General features: G+C 42.9%; 1 protein-coding gene across 13 annotated transcripts in view; it reads left to right on the forward strand.

Annotated features, from left to right (window-relative positions):
* Positions 1-17,772, forward strand: part of tnikb (TRAF2 and NCK interacting kinase b) — an 86,279-nt gene extending 68,507 nt beyond the window's left edge. For all 13 annotated transcript variants that reach the window (XM_078280810.1, XM_078280817.1, XM_078280812.1 and 10 more), the window contains 8 exons: positions 1,809-1,991; positions 3,142-3,285; positions 4,617-4,751; positions 5,738-5,838; positions 7,535-7,684; positions 9,350-9,509; positions 13,906-14,045; positions 14,384-17,772. In XM_078280810.1, the coding sequence (XP_078136936.1) occupies positions 1,809-1,991; positions 3,142-3,285; positions 4,617-4,751; positions 5,738-5,838; positions 7,535-7,684; positions 9,350-9,509; positions 13,906-14,045; positions 14,384-14,467 (1,097 nt within the window). In that variant the 3' untranslated portion in view covers positions 14,468-17,772. The remainder of the gene's footprint in view (positions 1-1,808; positions 1,992-3,141; positions 3,286-4,616; positions 4,752-5,737; positions 5,839-7,534; positions 7,685-9,349; positions 9,510-13,905; positions 14,046-14,383) is intronic.
* The last annotated feature ends 1,448 nt before the right edge of the window (positions 17,773-19,220 follow it).

The following is a 19,220-nucleotide window of genomic DNA, read 5'->3' on the forward strand; positions in this document are numbered from 1 at the left end:
CCTTCAACAATACTTAAACTATGAGCAGTTTGAAGTCATTTAAAATAAGCGTTTCCTTAATGTGTAAATATTTGTGTTTCGATATCAGCCTACTATGTGGTCACGTTCATGAACGAAGTGCGCATACATCCATAATTAGTTAGGAGCTGGAGGGACGGAGGAAGTACAGAGTGTCTGTGCCTGTCAACAAATAATGTTTTTAGGAATAAACCTGCCTTCTGCGTGAACTGTCCGTAGCTGAATAGGGTAGGCCTATGCTATTCTATTTTAACGTAGGGCTGGGCGACTTGGAGAAAGTCAAACATCACAATATTTTTGACCAAATACGTCAATATAGATATTGCAACATTATTGTAGGATTGACACTTGGTGCTTTCACAGAATATTTACACAATGAGATAATCATCAGGAATGTGGATACAATGATTAAGTGGTGTCTAATCTGACTCCAGTTAATTCATTATCGCGCCTTCTTATGTAAATGTAAATGGCTGTATTTATATAGTGCTTTTCTAGTCTTAACAACTACTCAAAGTGCTTTTACATAGTACAGGAACCATTCACACACCTTCATACACTGTGGCCAAGGCTGCCGTAGAAGGTGCCACCTGCTCACCAGATAAACATTCACAAACATTTACACTTCAGTGTCTTGCCCAATGGGACTGCAGGGCGAGGGATCGAACCACCAACCGATTGGCAGGCGACTGCTCTACCACTGAGCCACAGCTGCGGTGTCTAATCTGACTCCAGTTAATTAATTCCTGCGCCTTCTTATATTGGACTTACATTCACCATACACAAGGATCAATCAGAGACGATGAGTTCAGTCAGCCAAGTTTACGGAGTCCAGCATAAGAGTTACAACACAGCTGTGGGTTCACAAACAGAGACTAAATTTCCCTAGCGACAGACATAAAGTCAGAGCTCAGTCCACCAAGTTGTCTTCTGAAGTGAGCCTCGATCTATTCTCTCCCTTAAGCTTTTATCCTCTCCTCACAGGGGGGGGTGTCTTCTTGTTTCTAGGCAGAAACTGTTATCTTCACACACAAACACGCCAGGGTCGGGCCTCTGTGTGGTGCAACTTCCTCTTCCGTTCTCGTAACTTTAACTGTCTTTCTTTTTTTTTCTGCTTATCTGTCTGGTACCCGATGCACTTTTATGCCATATAAGGCCTAAACTTACTTCCTCTTCCTCAATGACTGCACGCAGCTCTTTTGCCCTGAGCACGAAACATTTTTAACTATCAATATTCTAAAGTGGGTGAAGGCAAATAATAAAATAGCTAGTTGCTCTCGTAAGTTCAGAAAATGACATCACTTAATTGTAACGCAGCCTTTAAAAGCAGGAAACACTTGTCATATTACAAAATCATGTTATCATGTTATGTTATATATTACAAAATCATGTTATCTAAAAATGAAGACGATATCTAGTCTCATATCATCGATTTATATTGATATATTGCCCAACCCTATTTTAACGTGGGCCATAATGGTGGTACTTAGAGAGCCTATTATTTTCTGAAAGAGTACGTGCTGTAAAAAGAGAACCACTGGCCTAGATTAATACTTTATTCTTCAAATTACATTACTGTTCTTCCTCTATAATTCACTTGCCAAAATGTCATGAAATAAAAACAATAAGAACCTTTTCCTTCTATTTCCTTCATTATAACATTCATATCTCAGCGCTCGTGGTGCAGGTGAGGTCATCCATAGTAAAATAGCAAATGCACTCGTGGCTCTGTGAGGAACTTTGTGTGATAACTGTGTGTGTGTGTGTGTGTACGTCACGTTGTGCTGCAGCGCTGTTTGCTGATGAGCTGCTGAAACACGAGCAGGAGCTGGAGCAGGCAAGGCTCAACGAGGCCCGCAAAATCTCGGTGGTCAACGTCAACCCGACCAACATCAGGCCGCACAGCGACACGCCCGAGATCCGCAAATACAAGAAACGCTTCAACTCTGAGATCCTGTGTGCGGCTCTCTGGGGTGAGACGGTCACACAAACACCTTCACAACAATAATATTGAGATGCAGATGGCAGATGGCCGCCCACCAAGAGCCTGGGTCTGTCCCAGGTTTCTGCCTAAAAGGGAGTTTTTCCTCGGACCCTGTTGCACTACAAGCTTGCTCTTGGGGAAATTGTTGGGTCTTTGTAAATTATAGAGTGTGGTCTAGACCTACTCTATCTGTAAAGTGCCCTAAGATAACTCTTGTTATGATTTGATACTATAAATAAAATTTAATTGAATTGATTATTAATAACTAGAGATGGTCCGAAACCATTTTTGCTTCGCGATTCCGATACCTGAACTTGCGTATCGGTCAATACTGAGTATCGATCCGATACAAGTGTGTTTATTTATATATATATATATATATACAGATGAAATAAGGTGCAGATGAATAACAAATGGGATATTGCACGGTACAGTTTTATATCCCATTTGTTATTCATATGCACCTTATCTCATCTGTATCTATATATATTTCTCTCTCTCTCTCTCTCTCTCTCTCTCTCTCTCTCTCTCTCAGGTGTTTATAGTGTACATATTATTACTATTGTTACGAATTGTCATAAATTGCATGGCTTTAACATTGATGTATCATATCTTATTTATCAATTTTAAAGATGGACCAGGTCAGCACTTTATTTGAAGGGCCACAAACATGATGAAGTTATGAAGAAGTAATGTTTAATTAATCGTGATTACAACACTACAATTCAGTTTCTTTAGCCGGTCACTTTATCTACAGATTTACCTATGAAGACGACATGAACATCATCAATAAATCAGAAATCAGGATGATTGAAATACCTTAATTGATGCATAAGTTAACGTATTGTTTCTGCATTAAGTCATGCATGAGATACTATTAATCAGTGTACATTACTGGTAGTTAATGACGTACTACATGAATGAATTCATGCTTTTTCATGCATAAAGTCATTCAATAGTTCATGATAATTCATGTACCGTTATTATAAAGTATTTTTCTATTTCTTATAATACTTTTTATCTATTCTATCTCTATATGTGAGTTTTGGAGCTTCTGTAACAAGGGAATTTCCCCCAGTGTGGGATCAATGAAGTCTATCTAATCTGATCTTAAACACCAGACGTGTGTGTCCGTGCAGGGGTGAATCTGCTGGTGGGGACGGAGAATGGCCTGATGTTGCTGGATCGAAGTGGTCAAGGCAAAGTTTACAACCTGATCAATCGCCGACGCTTCCAACAGATGGAAGTCCTGGAGGGACTCAACGTCCTGGTCACCATCTCAGGTTTGGATGCCTCCTAAAGCACTGCTGGAATGTAACTAAGTGCATTTACTCAAGTTTTGTATTTCATTTGATGTGCTATGAGTATTTCCCTGTTGTGTTACTTTCTACTTGTACTCCTCTACATCTCAGAGGTAAATATTGTAATTTTTACTCCACTACATTTGTCAGACAGCTTCAGTTACTTTTCAGATATACAGTTTTTCATTCCAATCCTGTCAAGTGAAAACCTTGTCTCCAGACGTTGAATGTCTGTGATAAACTGAAGGATGAAGTGTTCCTTTATGTGTTGAGAAAATTCTCCTCCTCCTCAAGAAATGCATCGTCACAAAGCTGAAATCTGGGCTGTTTTTCTGACACCATGAAAAGTTTAAAACTTTTTAGAGATACCATAGTTTTTTTGTTTTTATTTTTTTACTTTACCAGGCAGGCCGTTGAAAACAGGTACTCATTTGCAACGGCGACCTGGCCAGTGTAAGCGTGCAGGACAACATACAGTTTCACATTCAGTACAATACAGGAATACAGAATACAATAGGCTACATAAAGTACAGAATTAAGTAGGCATTACAAAGCCGGTGCAAAGTGAGGTGTAATGCGAAAGTGATATTGTAATAACACGATATACATGAATAGATAGTCTATATCACTGCTGAGATGTAGTGAAGAGCCATACAAAACAAAACAAAAACAGCATATTATGATCTAGTTAGTGGTGTTGATCAGTTATGAAGCAATATATATGAATAGACAGTCTATATAAATGCTGAAATGTCATATACAGTTAGTGCAGATTATGGTGTACAAAAATTGTGTGATGACAAAGGTTGGAGGAATGACAGTTGAGCATACCAGGGCGACGCTACAAACATATGATGATCTTATAGAATATGATGCATTGCTGTAGATTAAACTACCCAACACTATATAAAGAGTTAAAATGAGCACAACCGTAAACATCTACTGCAGGAAAATGCAACATACCCATTAATGCAGCAGGAATATTAATTTAGAAACAACTGATAGAAGAGGAAAATGCCCTGTTTTCCAGCTTTGTGACGATTTCGCAACTGTCATCTGAAAAGGAACTAAAGCTGTCAGACAAATGTAGTGGAGTAAAAAGCACAATATTTACCTCTGAGATGTGGAGGGGGTACAGGTATAAAGTTGCATAATACACAAGAAAAAAAGTATATAAATACAGTACTTGAGTAAATGTACTTGGCTACATTCCACCATTGATGTCTGAAATGTGAAACCTGAACATGAAAACATATTTACATGTAAGAAGAATGTAATTTCTCTGAATTGTAATGTTTTTTTCCCTTAACCAGGGAAGAAGAACAAGCTGCGTGTTTACTACCTGTCCTGGCTGAGGAACAGGATATTACACAACGACCCTGAAGTGGAAAAGAAACAGGGTTGGATCACTGTTGGGGAGCTGGAGGGCTGCGTGCACTACAAAGTCGGTACGAAAACACATTTATGTGGGTTGTGAGGACACAAACGCGTGAATACACCAACATTGTGGGGACTCACCTCCAATTTGGGGACAAAAAGTTGAAGTTAGCCAGTAAATTTAAAGGTTAGGTTTTTTTAAAAGGGGGTTAAAGCTTTAGTGCGTAACTTTTTGATATTAATGAACATCCGTTACATTCAAGCCGTTGCCAAATGAGTTGCTCACGGAAGACTTGTATCATGTGGAGGCGCCGACAGTTTTGTTGTCATTTCTTAGAATTCCTCATGGGGGAGACAGAAACTACGCACTATAGCTTTAAGATTGATTTCCTCTTTGAATCTTTTGATTAATTGGGTGAATATATATTAATCCTGGGTAGCCCTAGTCTGGCTATCACCAGACCAAGCTCAATCTTTTAAGATTGAACATTAGTCTGGGGAGTCTGCTCTGTATTTTCTCTGCACAAGAGGCGTGATCAATGGGCATAGTTCAAATGACTCTGTACGCAATTGGATAGTCCTTCAACCAATCAGAGCAACGATCCGGGTGACGTAGCAGCGACAGCGGCATCAACGGGTCGCTGCGCTTCGGTGGCCGCCATGTTAAATGTAAACAAGAAGCTGCTTGGTCGCTTCTCTATCGCCATCGTGTTAAACCCGCCAATAGCGCGCCAGGTGGATAAGCCAGTTTGTGATTGGTCCCCGCAAATTTGTAATGGAAGCAGGATAGATAAACGTACAGGTTTCCAGCCTGAGCTGCAGGGAGAAACCATATCGCCGGCAGATCGGGTTTACCCAGTCTAGGGTAGCCCGGATGTTGCTATGTAAATGATTCCAGATTGAAATTTTGAAACTGAATTTGACCAATTGGATTTGACTGAGTAATCAGTGGCTGTTAAAATTCAAATACTTATGTCTCTTATTTGCTTCCATATTTATCACTATATTGGTGCAACGTATCTGACTGTTTTTACGCTGCTCTGCTCTCCTCCCGCAGTGAAGTACGAGAGGATTAAATTTCTGGTGATTGCTCTGAAGAACGCAGTGGAGATCTACGCCTGGGCACCTAAACCTTACCACAAGTTTATGGCCTTCAAGGTAAGCTGCATCAGGATGCGCCTGACGTGTTAAAGGGTTGGATAGAAGTGGATAAAAGACCTCTTTGTTATTTATCCTACTACTCTTCTGACTGGCTAGTAGTCCTTACCTAGGTACTGTCAGGGCACGCCCTCATACTCTGCTTCTGACTGGCTAGTAGTCCTTACCTAGGTACTGTCAGGGCACGCCCTCATACTCTGCTTCTGACTGGCTAGTAGTCCTTACCTAGCTACTGTCAGGGCACGCCCTCATACTCTGCTTCTGACTGGCTAGTAGTCCTTACCTAGCTACTGAGCATGTGCGACTCCCAACAAAGATGGAACAGAAGTGAGAGGTCTCTCTCTGTAGCTAAAACAGAGAGCTCAACACACAGGGTGAAAAGAGGAGCTGCAGCAATGTGCAGTACAACAAAAATATGGTGTGTTTTGAAAATTAAAACATGAAAACCTATTCTGGTACAAGCTCTAAATACAGTTATGAACCTGGAAATAGGTTGAACATTTCCAGCTACACTGGCAGATTTATTCACTTCTTTTCAGAAAATTTATTTTTAGGACTCAATAAAGAACCAACATATTCCTGTACTTTTACTTACTTTAGAAACCCTTTGAATTTAGGACTTTTACCTGTAACAATGTGATTTTATAAATTATGTTATTGTTACATTTACTTAAGTAAATAATTTCAATCCTTCTTTCCCTGCATTGAATGAATGAAAACATTTTATTTTCTTGTCTGGTCCGTTACATGATCCATCCCTGTTGATCAGTCCCTACCAAACCGACCTAGGACAAATTGCTCCAAGTTTGCTAACTCACCAACTGATTCGAACTACAGGTGTGAATACGCCCTTAGACACTAGTCTATATCCACGATGTTCCACTTCCGGGATTGTTCAGGTGCCACCGGAAATTCCCCCGGATGTCCCTCATTTTCGTCCGGATGTCCGTTTCCTTCCTCTTTCTTTGTGTTGGCGTTCTAACCTCCGGTGGATTTGTGAGGACTATGGTTAACTGCTCCTCAGATCCCTGCAGGGTAAATCCAGACAGCTAGCTAGACTATCTGTCCAATCTGAGTTTTCTGTTGCACGACCAGTGGTAGTTTTAGACCATTTCAAATGGAGGGGCCAGGCTGGGGCCACATGCAATTTTAGGGTTTACCAAATAGATTAAGCACAAGTGTTACATACCACCAACACTCCATTGGTTTGGTTTTACAAAAGACTAACGATACACATATAACAATAAACACAAGAATACTTATTCAGTACATTTTATTTATCACTGCACATGAATAATATCCCCTATTTGGGGATAAAGATGGGGTTCAAAATGTATGAAAATATTTGCCATAGTTAGGGAGGCCAGAGGGGGGGTCGAGGCTTAATATTACGGGGGCACTGGCCACCCTTGGACACCACCACCCCCCGAACCGCCACTGTGCACGACTAAAACAACTTTTGAACGTACACATGTTCCACCAAAACAAGTTCCTTCCAGAGGCTATTTTGCAGAGGCGCCGTGATTGTGTCGGGAGCTAAGGAGATTGTGATTGGTTTAAAGAAATGCCAATAAACCAGAGCACGATTTTCTCCCATCCCCGAATGCTGTGTGGACTAGCCAGACCCTCCTCCGCAGTGCTGTGGAGGAAGGTCTGGCAATGCGAGGCTAATCAGTCCCTCTCTCTTTCTCTTCAGTCGTTCACCGACCTGCAGCATCGCCCCCAGCTGGTTGACCTGACTGTGGAGGAGGGACAGAGGTTAAAGGTCATCTACGGCTCCAGCGTTGGCTTCCACGTCATCGATGTGGACTCTGGAAACCCCTACGACATCTACATCCCCTCACATGTTAGTCCGTGTGTGTGAATGATGTCCTGCTGTGTTTAACATCATCTGAACCTATTCCTCTGTTACATTAATTGCATTTGATTGCATGAATGTTTAAATTGAGTATTTGAAAGATCCAGGGTTTTCCCTACCATTATAAGGCTTAGGCGCAGCACCTAAGTCGAATGAATGAATGTGAAATCAATGTGAGCATCAAAACTAGTCTATATCCACGACGTTCCTACTTTTGAACGTACACACGTTCCACCAAAACAAGTTCCTTCCCGAGGCTATTTTGCAGAGACGCCATTGCTCCGTCCGGCTCTTAGCACCGCCCATGACGATTGTGATTGGTATAAAGAAATGCCAATAAACCAGAGCACGTTTTTCTCCCATCCCGGAATTATATGTGGACTAGCCAGACCCTCCTCCGCAGCGCTGTGGAGGAAGGTCTGGCAAAGCGAGACTACATCAAAACTAACTTAGGGGCGCTTTCACACCTATAGTTTGTAGACTCGGTGTGATTCGGGGGTTGAAGTTGCAACATTGCTGCAATTTTTCATTTGGTTCGTTTTGCGTTCACACTGCATTTTGTCAAACCCACCAAACATTGTAAACAAATGTCACACGGTGGAAACGGTCGCTGGTCTATCGGACAGATTATCCGAGTGAAACTGGCCAACGGTTCTGGTCTGAGAAATAATGGAGCAGCACCGCATTTATAGCGTCTTTAGTGTTTGTAATATTTTAGAAGAAGGCGAATTATGTGAGCAGCTGACAGACAGCGAGTGAAAGAGAGAGAGATAATGATGTCACAGAGACGACCAGCAATGTTGGGTCACAATAGCTTATGGATTTGGAAGTTATTGTGTGTAAGGTGAAAATCGTTGTTGTTTCACTTCGTATATTTGGGTCGGTTGAGACGAGACCCTGTTTTGAAGCAGACCAGAGTTTGATTGTTTGGTCCGCACCAGAGTTCAAATAAGCTTTCACCTAAACAACCTAAAAGACTTTCCTATCTATCTAATGATTGTATTTGGTTCCCAGTGGATTTCTTTAGCAAGTTTTGACTTTGAGCTTTCATCTGCTCTCGCTTTTCCAAAGTTTTACACAGATATGGTAATAATAACGGTCCAAAATGATGTGAAATTGCATTTATTTTTTTGATGAAAAACTTAACATTTTCTTGAGGAAGGACCCCTAAACCCCCCGCCAAATACGTGCACCTAAGTCTTCCACAAACCTAGGAAAAACCACTGAGATCACGTTGTGTAATTTAATGAATGAAAGAGTGAGAGAATGTGAAATAATGAATGTGTGACTGAGCAAATGTGAATTAGTGAATGGATGAAAGGAACAGCTGTCTTTTGATGAGTGAGTGAATCCGTGTCCCCCTCTAACACTGGTCTGGTTACAGTAAGACATGGACGGGGGAAGGAGACGGTAACCACAGCAACCGCCTCACATTGCTTTTGGCAGGCCATGAATCACGCTGTGCACACGTGTGTTTCCATGGCGAATGCGTGGCTGAGGAGCGGGAGACTCTATTGTTGCAGCAGTTTCTTCTTCTCTCGGGGTGGGGACGGGGGGTTAGCGGGGGGGTCCAGACCTCCCTGTAGGCTCACGACAGCTCCTAATCCCCTGCCCCCACCCCCTCCAACCCCCTCCCGTGTGTCGCCCCGGCAGATTCAGGGTCAGGTGACCCCGCACGCCATCGTGGTTCTGCCCAAGACGGACGGCATGGAGATGCTGCTGTGCTACGAGGACGAGGGCGTCTACGTCAACACCTACGGACGCATCACCAAAGACGTGGTGCTGCAGTGGGGCGAGATGCCCACCTCCGTCGGTACGTCAACCAATCAGCTCGCTTCTCCTTGACCCCTGACTTCTAAACCTCTATAAGCGGTCTCAGCAGATCATCTTTTCACCCCCTCACTACTATCTACCACTCCTCCTCCGTTCAAAGCAACACTTCCTCTCTCTCCTCCTGCCTTCTGCTCTCACTTCCACCTTTGAACAAGAAGCCGAGACTGTAGTCTCACCTGTTCCGTTACCTGGGATACAACAGGTTTTTTGGGGAGGTTGAACAGACTGTTCAACTTTTATTTGGTAACGTGATGAAAACATACAGTAGGAGCCAAAATCATCCATGTGAAACTGATAGCTCTGCTGCTTCATGCTAACACTTTCACACTTCAGTATGTACCTGCTTGGGGCTTTTATTTTGTTGATTGAGTGGTGCACGTTGCAAAACAAATTGGGACTGGGGGAATTATTTAATATAGAAAAGTAGTGCGGTCGAAGGTGCGCTCATCACTGGAAGTGACAAAAGTGTCACACACTTTGGGTCCTATCCTGCACCCGGTGCAGCGCGGCGCAAATCCCGACGCAAGTGTCTTTGCTATTTTTAGAACGTCCAGCGCCCGCGTCGTTTAAATAGCAAATGCACCTGCACCAATCTGTGTGCATTCTGGGCGTGCTGGTCTTACAGGGAGGTGTGTTCAGGTGCATTCTGGGCGTGCTGGTCTTACAGGGAGGTGTGTTCAGGTGCATTCTGGGCGTATTGCTATCTAGAGGCAGCTGGAAGTGATCGTGCCATTAACCAACAAAAACCTGGTCTAAAGTCAATAACGCAGCATTTCATTGTTATTTTAACAGAGCATTAGTAAAATGCTCCTAGGCTCGTGCACAGCGCGCTCACACTATGCTTGTTACACACACAGGGACGCACAGCAGCACACACACATGCAGAAGATTACATATAAAAATATTATGGTGCAAATCCTCCATCATAATAGCAATGCTCCAAGGTCCAAACGCGCCTGGCTTTTAAAGGGAATGGGAGATGATCTCTGATTGGTTGATTGCATGTTACGCCCAAAACACACCTCTGATTAATGAAGACACTAAGTACAACCCTTTTGCAACATGCGCCCGGCGCACGGACCCTTTTTTCCGCCGTCAAACTAGCAAAAGTGGGTTTGGACACAAACACACCTGCGCCGGGCGCTTCATGCTGTGTGCTTAGATCGTTAAAATAGGGCCCTCCGGCTCCATATGCATTCTCTATTTTGTTTTGAGGGCGTTTTGGCCCTCAGGCCTTCTTCGATCTCAGTTTGTTGTTTGAAGAAGGCCTGAGGGCCGAAACATCTGCAAAATAAAACAGAGAAATGCATATGGAACAGGAGTGTGCAACACTTTTTTTCTTACTTTCACCTGGGGGAAATGTTGTCAATATCGGTGGGATCGATGGCCACACATTTTTAAGCAAATTAAGGTTCAGTGCAACCTTCCGTGTTGGATTGTTTCGTTCCACATCAGGATAGAAAATCAAATCAAAACACAGATGAAGGCAAACAACTTAAGTTGCAGACACACTGACCAGACGGCCGACCCTCGGCAGAAAAGCCAGTTGGACTGATCAGTCTCCCCGAGTTGGTCAAAAAAAATGCCTCAGAACACACCGAAGAGACGACACTTAATACGTCTCCATAACAGCAGGCGGCGCTAATCTGTATTGTCGCCCAAAAATGAAAACCAGCAGCTGATTGGACGAACGCGTCACGTGGGTCTGGTTTCTCCAGGATATTCAAAGCCAGACTGTCATGGCGTCTCGTTCAGAATACGATCTCATATTGGACTAAAATAGTTCACCGAAACATGTTTCTTAAAACATTTGAAGCTAGAAATAGACCGTGCAGTTGCTGAATCTGTCTTCATTTCAGATCAACAAAGGTCAGTTTAAAAGATTTTCGTCAGATTTTGAGAGACTCTAGTCACGCTCATCCCGCTCCTCGTTTCCGGGTTAGCTCTCCACCAATCAGATGGGTCATTTGAGTCCGACTGCCGGCAGTGCCAGCCTTCCGATTCAACATGTCAAATCGGCCAAAATGAAGGCCGACGGACGACGGCACGGAACACACCGAACAGACTCGAGTCACCGACCTCGCCAGAGATTATCGGGTCGGTGAGTCTCGGGCTTTAATCAGCTGTAGGAACTGACCGCCTTAGCCTTTTTTTAATTCTCGTGCCAGAAAAACTGAAGCTGCAGAAATAGAAAGAAAAAACAAGTTCTGTGTGAGCTATAAGTTTACATAAAGGATAATAATTACAATTTTAGAAATGACAAACTGAAGGGGAAAAAGATGTTGTCATGGAGCACTGCAGTCTAACGATTTATCGGAGACACATGGAGGGTTTTGGTGTCAATGTTGTCATCACTTAACAGGTGAGGTGACCAAAGCATAACAACCCAAAAACTGAACGTATCTCTTTAATGTCAAGTGTTGAATATCCATCTACTGCATGAGATGACGACAACACGTCCCACAAAGCATTACCCCCCCCCCTCACACACACACACACACACACACACACACACACACACACACACTCAGCGTCTTTTACTTTGGACACTTTCCGTTTGTATATACAGTATATTGTTTGGGGAAAATGCTTGTGTGTTGTTTGTCTGCCGTGTTGCCTTCTGTCCTCTTGTTCTGTACGTAACTGTGAAATATTTCAAAAATATTCTTGCATTCATCCTTGATCGCATGGGCTCGAAAAACAACTTGCACCAAAAAACAAAAACAACATTTTGTGAGATTCAGCAGACTACAAGTCAGAGTTTTTGCAGCGCATCTAAATGAATCTATTATTTATACTGTAAGTACGCTTCAAACCACATGAAGGGTAAACCTCGAGCACATCAAGGATGGATCTTGGATCTTATGATCCGAGTCGATCAAAAGCGTCCGTGTGTTTCCATTCGGCCTTCACTCTCTGATTCTCAGATGTCGGCGTACGATATCCTGACTGACTAAACATGTATGAAGGTACTTGTGTGTTCTGCGTGTGGACATCATCTCCTGTTAACATGTTTGTGTGTATTTTACTTGTCAGACCAGAGTTTCTCACAGCCAAGCCCTCCCCCTCCCCTCCTCCCAGACAGCGTTGCAGCGTGTGTTTTTTGTTACCGCACCATCAGCTGCTGGTCGTCCTCAATGGAAAAAAATAACAGAGCTCTATTGCAAAAGGGTAAAAACCTGGATTGTATTTCTGTGACAGAGGAAGCTGGACCCTCTCTGCTGACCCTTTCCCACTGCTCTGGTATCGCACACTTTAGTCGTGGCCCCGGCAAGGTGTCGCTATTTGCTTTTCCGTGCTCACAAGCCATATGGTGCCAACAAGAAATGGCCTCCATCGCCGAGTTTCTTAACAAATTGGCTCAACGTTTGTGGTCTTCTTGCCGATGAGAGAAAGCACATTGATTGAGTCGTTTGCTCTCCTTTGCGTGCAGTCGAAGCTGTCATGTCTGTGTTAAGAAGCTGATAATGAGAACCAAACATAGCCTGCTGCTGATGCTTAAGAGTTTCCCATTAGTGAACCACTGGAAGGATAGTATCGTGCAGCTACAGAAAAACAGTTTGTCTCTGAAGCTGTTTGACACACTGTTGCATGCACCCAATTTAATCTACTTCGATGTCAACTTTATTTGTTTCCCCGATTGGATGCGCAGCAGGTATAAAACACATTCAAAACACAAAAATATACATACAAGATATACACAACAGTCAGAAGTGTGGGGGTGGGGGGGACAACAGCAGACACTGGAACACAGCCATAACAGTGTAAGAAGAAAATATAATCTGCTGCGGCTCACATGCAAAGTTCAGACCACCAGCGTCAGTCAATTGTTTAAATATTTCATTTAAAATCCAACACTGACATCAGTGTCAATGGAAACCCCGAAAGCATCCTGCTGCACTGTCCTGCGTTACCTGTTGCTCTGACAGCATCTTTTCCCGACGCCACCAGAAGAGTTAAGAGGTCGTGATCGTTCAAATCAGTCAGAAACTGCTGCAATAATCTCCTCCCGGAGGCGAGGCAGAGGAGCCTCCATGTGTGACTGGCTTGGGTGTGAGACTGGTGCTGAGTCTTCTCCTGTCCAATCCCCCTCTGTGTGTGTGTGTGTGTGTGTGTCTGTGCGTGCGTGTGCGTCTGTGCGTGCACTCGTGTGTGCGTGTCTGTCTGCCTGTGTGTGTGTGTGTGTGTTCGTGTGCGCATCTTTGTCTGTGCGTGCCTGTGTGTGTCTGTGCGTGCCTGTGTGTGTCTGTCTGCCTGTGTGTGTGTGTGTGTGTATCTGTGTGTGTGTCTGTTTGTCTGTGCGTGCACTCGTGTGTTTGTGTGCGCATCTTTGTGTGTGTGTGTGTGTGTGTGTGTACCCTCTCCTGTCCCTGCAGCCTACATCCACTCCAACCAGATCATGGGCTGGGGAGAGAAGGCCATTGAGATCCGCTCCGTGGAGACGGGACACCTCGACGGAGTTTTCATGCACAAGCGAGCTCAGCGACTGAAGTTCCTGTCGGAGAGGAATGACAAGGTGAGTCTGACAACGCCTGCACATCACTCTGTCTGACTTTGATCTCATCGTACTTTTCTTCTATAACTTCTATGAACTCTGGACAATGTCCGAAGAATCTGTCTGATTGTTTCGGCGTTGGCTCTTACCGACAGAACTTCCTGAATCTCGTCGTCTCTTCAGTTAGACATTTTTGTTTTTTGTCTTTGTGTAAATCACCCATCTTCTTCTTCACTGTCGGATGTTTTCTTCCGTTTTCGTGCCAGCCGCATGATAGAAACGTCATCAACACGCCGACTGTGACCTGTGAATTCGTCGTCGATATAGAATAGGCTAACGACGCTGTCTCCTTCCTGCAGGTTTTCTTCGCCTCGGTGCGTTCTGGAGGCAGCAGTCAAGTCTTCTTCATGACCCTCAACAGAAGCTCCATGATGAACTGGTAACCTTTCTCCTACGACCCACAACCCTCCTCTTCTTCACTCTGACCATCGCCCGACATCAGGAGAGAGGGATTACAGGAGGACTGTGTGTGTGTGTGTGTGTGTGTGTGTGTGTGTATACCATATGTCTGTGTGTTTGTGGAGGAAATCAACAAGCTGCTGAACGGACGGTTGAGCAAGCGGAAGCCGAGTATGGATGGCGTCAGCGCCTGCTGAGGAAAGGTGACTCCACACACTGACGGCAGCCGACGCCTTCCCCATTCCCTGTGGACGGTTAGATTGGGCGGATGGTTGTTCTTCGAGGGTTTAGATCCAGACTTTAAAGGACACTGACATCATGCCGAGTAGCCTTTGACTTCCCCGTTTTGATCGGACGGGGAGCTGCGGAGAAGTTCTCTGTGTAGCACATTCATGATTTCTTACAGGGTGTTCACACTGCGAGTACAATACGTCGTTCGACTCTGCTTGTTGGTGCTGAATCCAGTCAGGCATATTTTACTTGCGCTGTGTTGTAGTGAGTAAACATTACTGGTAGGTAGGGTAGCATCAAGTCAATCTGGACTGAACCAAAATCACTTCAGTACATCCACACTAAGCCAGCTGAAGTTTTCCCGCCAGTTTGGCCTGGTGTTTTTCTCTCCCAAATATTTTAGCTCATTGAAAAACAAAGTACATAAATCGATAAACTCTAACTAGTAACCAAATGTTTTACCGTAGACAAGCAGGAATGAGCTTTTGGAGAACAACATCAGCCTTCCCAGACACAGTCGCTGCTGACTAGAAGATACCGAGACGTCAAATAAAGTCTCCTTTGCAATCTGTGATTTTTGGATTGTTTTAGAAAACAATCGTTAGAGAAACATGGGTGAAATCTTGGGTCGTGAATCCAGACGATGTTCCTACGTTACGTTCCTCCACCAACAATGAAGTACGACCCACATCGAAAAACCACTATACGGCATATATGGCATTACCTCAAAGTCACTTTGCAAAATTGCAAATTGAAATGTGAGCGCTGTGGATGAAGCTTGTTTCCCTTCATTTGTCAGAACCAGAGATTGATGATGCGAGTGTCTCTTCTTGCATCAGTTTGTTTTTCAATCAATATTAAGAGCTACAGTTCAGCATTCGACATTCATCAGACAATCTGACGTACAGTCAGTACAGTATCGTACAGTCTGACACCGATTGTGACCAAGACTTTATTAGACTCATCTCGCACCTTAAAAAGAGATGTTGCCGTTTCCCTTTTTGTTCAGGCATTCGAGTACGAACACAGATGAAAACACTAATGTGGCAAGCTGTTCTCATTCACTGTTATACCTAGGGAAAGTAATGCATTTGTACATGGCCCACGTAATCGTGTGCCAGGACGTGCAGGGCTGCCTCACAGGAGGAAGTCAGGTGATCGACAAAGTCCGTGTAAGGAGGACGTTGGGGAGGATGGAGGGGTCCAAAAACAAACACTTTCAGTCAGGAGGCCACTGTTTGTGTCCCATGTGAAAGCAAAAGTCAACATTGACTTATTTAAACTTACTTCTACAGAACTTGCGTTCTTACCTAATGCCACATACGTAAGATATGTAACAAACGTACTTATTTTTTAACCCAAACCATGACCCTTTCCAAAACCTAACCAAGTAGTTTGGTTGCCTAAACAGGTTTTGCACTGCAGCGCTGATCACTCGTGTTGCTGAACATTTGTAGGATAACGCACAAATATTTGTGCACAACTTTTCGTAAAATATCATACAAAACGTAATTTTCAAACTTTCCTAAATTAGCCATCTAAATGTAGTCTTTTTCAACTTTAAAGGGCCACCGACCAAATGACGGTCCTTGTTGTTATCATCTCAAACACTTCTGATACTGATGACTCAATCTCAATGGATGTTTTCTAGACTAACATCTTGTAGCAAAAAACTTAAAGGTGTCTTTTTTGCGCTGTCAGGTATTTTTTAATCATAAAGCGAAATTGCATCAGAATCTGTGAAACCCTGAGAAGTTGAGCTGTGGCCGCCTTGCATGTTGCTTCCCTGCTCATTGATCTCTATCTGTAGGAGGTGAATGGACTTGAGGCAGTGTTGCTCGCAGTGTGAACACTCATTTTGAGTGCTGCTGCTGAAACACCCTCTGTGTCTCTTTCCCCTTTGCGAGAGAAAAATACTACTAGCAAGCAGGATGCTGCACAGTTGGTTCACTGCAGCTGCTTTGTCCTGGTGTGTTTCTGGTATGGGAAGGACGGTTGTAGATATTGTATAATTGCTGCAACAGCAACACAATAACAAAATCTTTCTCACAAAAAGAACTTGGCCGTAGAGTAGTTGCCAACTTCTGGAAGTTTCTGCCCTTTGCTCTCTCCACCTTTTTCTGTCCCTGCTGTTCTGTGTCCACTGCACCTGTTGTAAATACTCACTTTGATGTTAAGGACAGACTTCGCGAAAAGCAGGTGAGAACGCTGAAGAAGAAAAAATAACCGTCTCGCTTTCTTTTCTGTCATACCTCTATAAATCTGTCTGTTGTGTATTTTCTCTCAGATGGGAGGGGTTTTAGTTCTGATCGGCAATCCGAGCGAAGAGTTGCACAGAAGTTTGGTTTTGGGTTAACACTCCCAAGTTTACTCTTTTTTCTCCGTACTGTAGTTCATCACTGTTTATTTAGTTGTGCATTTTGCATGGTGACATACATGTTTTGACCTGTCGTCACTTGTTATGAATTGTAAGTTTAAGGCAATACACAGACTGGTCTGACTGCACAAGCTGGATGCTGAGAGTTTCTACATGAGCCCTGAAGCATTTGACTCACAACACTGAGCTGTAAATTGAACGTTTTTAAAATTGTAGAGCATCTGGACTTTTATCTCATGAGTCACAGTCACATGAGTTAAGATTGTACACTGGATAATTTACTATTAAACTTATATTTTAGGCATTATGGTTGATGCTCACACCCAGAGTAGCTTATAAAGAGCGAGCAGGACGGGCTCAGCATCCCTTTGGAGGACATTTTTCTATTTCTTTTTCACCCTTTGACCCTTTGATGGTCTCTGATGTTTGTGAGATTGTGATCAGGCTGCGAGAGAGGGAAGTGGTTAGTTCACCTTTTTACTTGATATTTCTTTCATTGTTCATTGATCTTAAAGGATACGCTAGGTGTAAGCGATGCTGCTTTAAAGCCAGCTGAAGCCTTTTACATGTGCAGGATGTTAGCATTAATCAACATCCTGTGAATAAAGGTCAGGAGGCAGGGTCAGCTTGAGAGACCATAGATTTAAAAAAAAAAAAATTATATATATATATATATATACACGTATATATACATTTCATATATATACATATATATATATTTCATATATATGTGTATATATATATATGTTATATATATATTATATACTGTAAGAATTTTCGTTATATCTTACTGATCATTTTAGAGAAAGACAAAAAAATAATGTTCACTTATTAAAGCTTAGTTGTCTTTCTACAGAATAGAGAACATAGCTATCAGAATTTCTAAAAAAAAAAAAGACGTTTTTATTGTGGTATTATTTGTATTTCAATTTTTTGTACGTATCAAGACTGTGAACATATGTACGGATATCAGCCTGTGTGTGTGTGTGTGTGTGTGTGTGTGTGTGTGTGTGAGAGAGAGAAAGCAGGTGTGTGACATGCATGTGAGTGTATGTTTTCACCTTGTCTGAAACACTGGAATCAGTCAAAAGACGACCTCAATCTGGTAACACACATCTGTGGTGTTGAAAATTCTACAATAAATGTCCTCTCCTTGTACAGCAACAGCGCCTGCTCCACTCTCTTTCTTTCCACTTGATTTGTATGACAAAGTTCTTGCACAATAGGCTCTTGTTGACAGGTGCGTAGGATGAAAAACTGTGAAGAAACCAAAGAATCCTGCACACTGTTGATCACGGTAACACTTTATAATAACCATCACTAATAAATGGTAAATTGATGATAACTGAAAAGTTATTTTACTAGTTATTTAAAGTGTAACTCTCGCCAAAATGCAACCTAGGGTCTTTTTGTGAATGTACCTGAGTCAAACTTTCGTTTAAAAGCATATTTAGGACGGAAGCGCCACTTTTAAGATTCACCGTATTTTCGTTTTTCGGTCAAATGGCCTTCTGAATGGGAGAGCTAGGGACACTTTGATGCTAGCCTCAAAATAGCTATTTTTGAAACACTAAGAAGGCTCGACACAACATGAGACTTTGCTCCAACTATCACCAGGGGCTTGTTGTTTATTTCTAAAGAAACACGACAATGTATAAAAGGCTCCATTACCTTGTAGCTCACGTTATGGCTCCGTAGCAGACGTTTTTATAACAATAGGCTAACGATTGGGTCATAACCACGAGACTTCCTGTCTCATAGTAGAGGAGTTACCGTATAGTACAGGAGAAGCTCTCAGGCAGTTTGGACTTCCATTAGCTGTTTAAGTGTAATGACTAATGTTAACTATCATTTTAGTGATCAATAATGAGCCTGTGTCTATGTTATCTCCTTACATATACCTACGCTCTCCGTCTCTGCTAGATTGGGAATGATTGAGATTTCTCTTGGCACAGCTACCAGAAGACTTCCAACTTTCAGACAGGTTGCTCACGTCACATCTACGTCTTCAAGCTCAGTTGGAGGCTGCTCAGTAATCTCAGCCATCACCGGGAAAGAGCTTCTAATGTCCTTCACTGGTCTCCGTCCAGAGACACGGGGTCTGTTGGTCCATTTTATATATGTCAATG

This window comes from Sander vitreus, chromosome 22 (genome assembly GCF_031162955.1).
Source record: "Sander vitreus isolate 19-12246 chromosome 22, sanVit1, whole genome shotgun sequence".
Lineage (NCBI taxonomy): Eukaryota > Metazoa > Chordata > Actinopteri > Perciformes > Percidae > Sander > Sander vitreus.